The sequence below is a fragment of the Lactuca sativa genome, chromosome 7 (assembly GCF_002870075.4).
Source record: "Lactuca sativa cultivar Salinas chromosome 7, Lsat_Salinas_v11, whole genome shotgun sequence".
Lineage (NCBI taxonomy): Eukaryota > Viridiplantae > Streptophyta > Magnoliopsida > Asterales > Asteraceae > Lactuca > Lactuca sativa.
Genome location: NC_056629.2, coordinates 7,512,175 through 7,515,703, shown reverse-complemented (window position 1 = coordinate 7,515,703; position 3,529 = coordinate 7,512,175). Strand labels below are relative to the sequence as shown.

The 3,529-nt window shown below is 35.8% G+C and overlaps 1 protein-coding gene across 1 annotated transcript; it reads left to right on the top strand.

Moving 5' to 3' along the window:
* The first annotated feature begins 255 nt into the window (after positions 1–255).
* On the top strand, positions 256–2,458 carry LOC111912855 (uncharacterized). Its single transcript, XM_023908582.3, has 2 exons — positions 256–593; positions 1,194–2,458. Exon 2 carries the CDS (start codon positions 1,196–1,198, stop codon positions 2,309–2,311), a length of 1,116 nt encoding a protein of 371 aa, XP_023764350.1. The 5' UTR covers positions 256–593; positions 1,194–1,195; the 3' UTR covers positions 2,312–2,458.
* Positions 2,459–3,529: the final 1,071 nt, after the last annotated feature.

Genomic DNA, 3,529 nt, shown 5'->3' with positions numbered 1-3,529 from the left:
TGACTAAAAGGAAACGTCACCCACAACTTGATTACCCTCTTAAAGCAAAAAAAAAACCTCAAGTGACTAAAAGGGTGAACCTAAAAAATTGTCATTTTCCCTTTTGATAAACACGAGGACTATTTTCAATTTTGTCCAGATGTTTTAATTTTGGCAAGGAGCAAACTCACAAGTATGTTCGTCACCAAACATTTGAAAACTTTTAAGTTGTAACATTTGATAAAGTGCTCCATTTTTTTTTTTCTTTTAGAGCGGACGGTTTAGGGTTTAATTTCTCCCTCATTTTGCTGTAAAAGAAAAACAAATAGATCATTTTGTAGTTTTATCCTAAAATTAACCCTAAACCGTCCCCAATTTTTCACGCTACGCTTCCGTAACAACTTGGAGGGAGAAATTAAAATGTTTGAGAGCCAAAATCGTTTCCAAAATTTTCATATGTTGTCGTTCCCGCTGCCCATCTCCCCTCTCAAAATCCAACCCTCCCGATTTCTCCCCATTTGATTCTTTTCGTCTTCTGCTTCAACAGTCAAACACAGCGGAGAGGAATCGTGGGTTTTGATTAGCTAGTCTCCCCACTCTTCAGTTTCAATCCGGTAAGAACATCTTTCAGTTTCGTGATTTGTATCGAGTTTACATCTTAGTTTTATATTCTATAGTGTTCAGTTTTGAATTACTTTTATTCTAGAGGCTTTTTTCTTTCCTCTGATCTTCATGTTTACTACTATATCTAAACGACTAAACCATTATAGCAATCTGCTTACAATTTCAATAAATGTTATTAGTATTTAATAGTATTTAATATTTCATAGGTTCCTGTAAATGTTATAGTTTTGTGGAAGTATCTGATATTCTGTTGAGTTACGAGTATGGTTCATTTTTTAATATAAGCAAAAAAAAAATCGTGTTTGAGGGGCCCCATATTGTAGATATGCACCAACACTTATTCTTCTAGAACATTTTTCCTTTATTAGTATTTCTTGTGTTTCTTTTCACTTGAAGATCCATGTTCAATCTTGTGTTTTTTTTTTTCTCCATTTTCTTGCAACATTTCACAAAATTCCATTATTTGAAAAGGGTAGTGTCTGTACTCTTCATATACATGAATGCTTGGCCCTGTTTACAACTGCTTCTGGACGTTTTGTGAATTTTTCATTTAATAAGATCTCTGAACAATTTTCTTTTTGTAAATGTAGGAATGAATAAGCCAAAAAAGACGACTAGAAATCAGAATCATGATGATGCATCCAGCGAGAAGAGAGTTAAGACTTGTGGCAATGGTGGTTGGGGACATTGGTCAGATCTTAACCATCAGCTGCTTTTTGTAGTGATGATGCAACTGGGATTTTTTGATTATCTTTCATTCAGGGGAGTTTGTAAGTCATGGAGATCATTTGCAATCTCTAACAAGAAACCATTTATGGATTCCAAACAACCCATGACCTTGCATGTGACTTGGCGTTCTTATAAGAAACCCTGCTATTTAGAAGACTTTGAAGGTAAAAAGTTCAAAACCATTCTTCCCCGTTTTGCTGGTGGGGTCTGTGTTGGATTAACTTCTGGTTACTTGATCTTCTTCGCAAGAACAAGCCGTGAATTCTGGCTTGTGAACCCTATCACAAGGCACCAACTTCATTTCCCTGATTTCCCCACTGAGTTCAACTACCCTAGTGAGCTAGATGTCAAGGGTATTCTTGTCTTTTCACGTTCACTACATCGGTGGGTGTTTCTTGTAATACGTAAGTTCTGGAGTAAAATATGGTTTTCTGTAGCGGGTGAAGGAGATTGGGATTCTGCCTGTTTCACAGATTTATCCTTCACTGATTTACGTGCTTTCAAGGGGATGATATATACCCTAAACTTCAACCGCAGTAGTAATTCACACGAACTACATGAACTGAGACTTAACCCTGAGCCTGAGTTGACTTTGGTTGAAACCAAGAATTCTTTGAAGTCCCCCCGATTTCATGAGATGGAGGTTGTAAGTTCAGGTGAGAATTTCTATGTGATGGATTGCCTTCGACCAAAGGATAATCCAAATGATATCTATAGGTTTCAAGAACTAGATTTTGATGAAATGAAATGGGTGACACGTGAAAAGACAGTTGGAGAAAATGCGTCTTTTCTTAGCAACCTGAAGCATGGTGTTGCTGTGACATCATTGTTTTGGGGGAGTGGTGGGCAATGTCTGTTATTAGGTCACAACGCAGGAGATAAGCTGAAACTGATGGTAGCAGAGAGACCAAATTCTTTTACTACGCACATGTGGTACTTCCCTCATGAATGTTTGAATATTGATCGTGTAGATGATTGATAGATGTGTTAGCAGTAGAATTCTTGTTTGTGGAAACCACCAGTTTTGGATTTGCATGCATTAATTTTGTTTGGTTTTTGGGATTTTTGATTTGGAATTGTGTTTGTTGCTATTGATTTGGGAAATGATAAAAGTTATTGATTTGAAGTTGGATTTTAAGATTTTTTTATGTTTGTGTTTTGAAATCTCATGAAGGGTGAATGATGTATCATCCATTTCTAGCAGAAGGAAATTAATTGCAGCACAAAGTAAAACAATTTGAGATACTGAATCAGGTTAATTTAGGGAATAATATATGGGTGAGGGAAGATTGAGAGAAAAAAAGAAATATATGGTGATATTTAGGGCATTATATTAACCAGTACATCCATTATAGCAATCTGTAACCTCTTAGATTTGAATTATGATAACGTGATATTTTTATACAGTATCATTGTCCGCATATGATGTCAACGGGTAATTCATTATATATATAAAAATGTCTAATTTGCAATTATTTTGAGTTTTTCTAATTGAAATGATAAAACCTTGTAGCTAGCATTAAACCCCATTATAAGGTAGATATTACATAGCACTTGAAGCTTTTCATATTATCGAAACACAAGTATAGAAATATCTTTAATTTGAGGCCCAAAATAATAAAATACATATCATCGTAATTGCACTAAAGCTCAACCATTTTGTGAGGCCGTGGCCCATTATTAACCTATATATGAAATACGGTGATCGCAAAAATCTCAACGTTGGTGACAAATCTTGAATTAGTCGTCAGGTGCTTAAGCTTCTCAATCATCAGTTTCGACCAGGTACATCATTAAACATGTTTTGTATCTTTTGGCGAATCTGTATTTACCAAGCTCTCAACTATTTAATCTTCTTTTGCAATTGAATGAAGGGCTAGCTAGGACAAGAAGTATGGCGTCTAGAAAAAACCAGAATCGTGATGATGATGCATCATCTACCATGAAGAGATTCAAGACTTGTGACAATGGTGATGCGGGAGTACCCTGGTCAGATCTTAATCATCATATGCTCTATTTAGTTATGATGAAACTAACTAGGAGTAAGGAGTTGTTGATTATCTTTCATTCGGTGGAGTTTGCAAGTCATGGAGGTCACTTGCAATCTGTAACAGGAACATGTTTATGGCGTCCAAACCACCCATGAAGATGTGTATCACGTGGCATGGTTGTAAGAAAATCTGCCATTTAGAAGACT

Bases quoted from the DNA above. Each gene is read 5' to 3' on its own strand.
- LOC111912855 (XM_023908582.3), top strand. From the start codon at position 1,196: ATGAATAAGCCAAAAAAGACGACTAGAAATCAGAATCATGATGATGCA.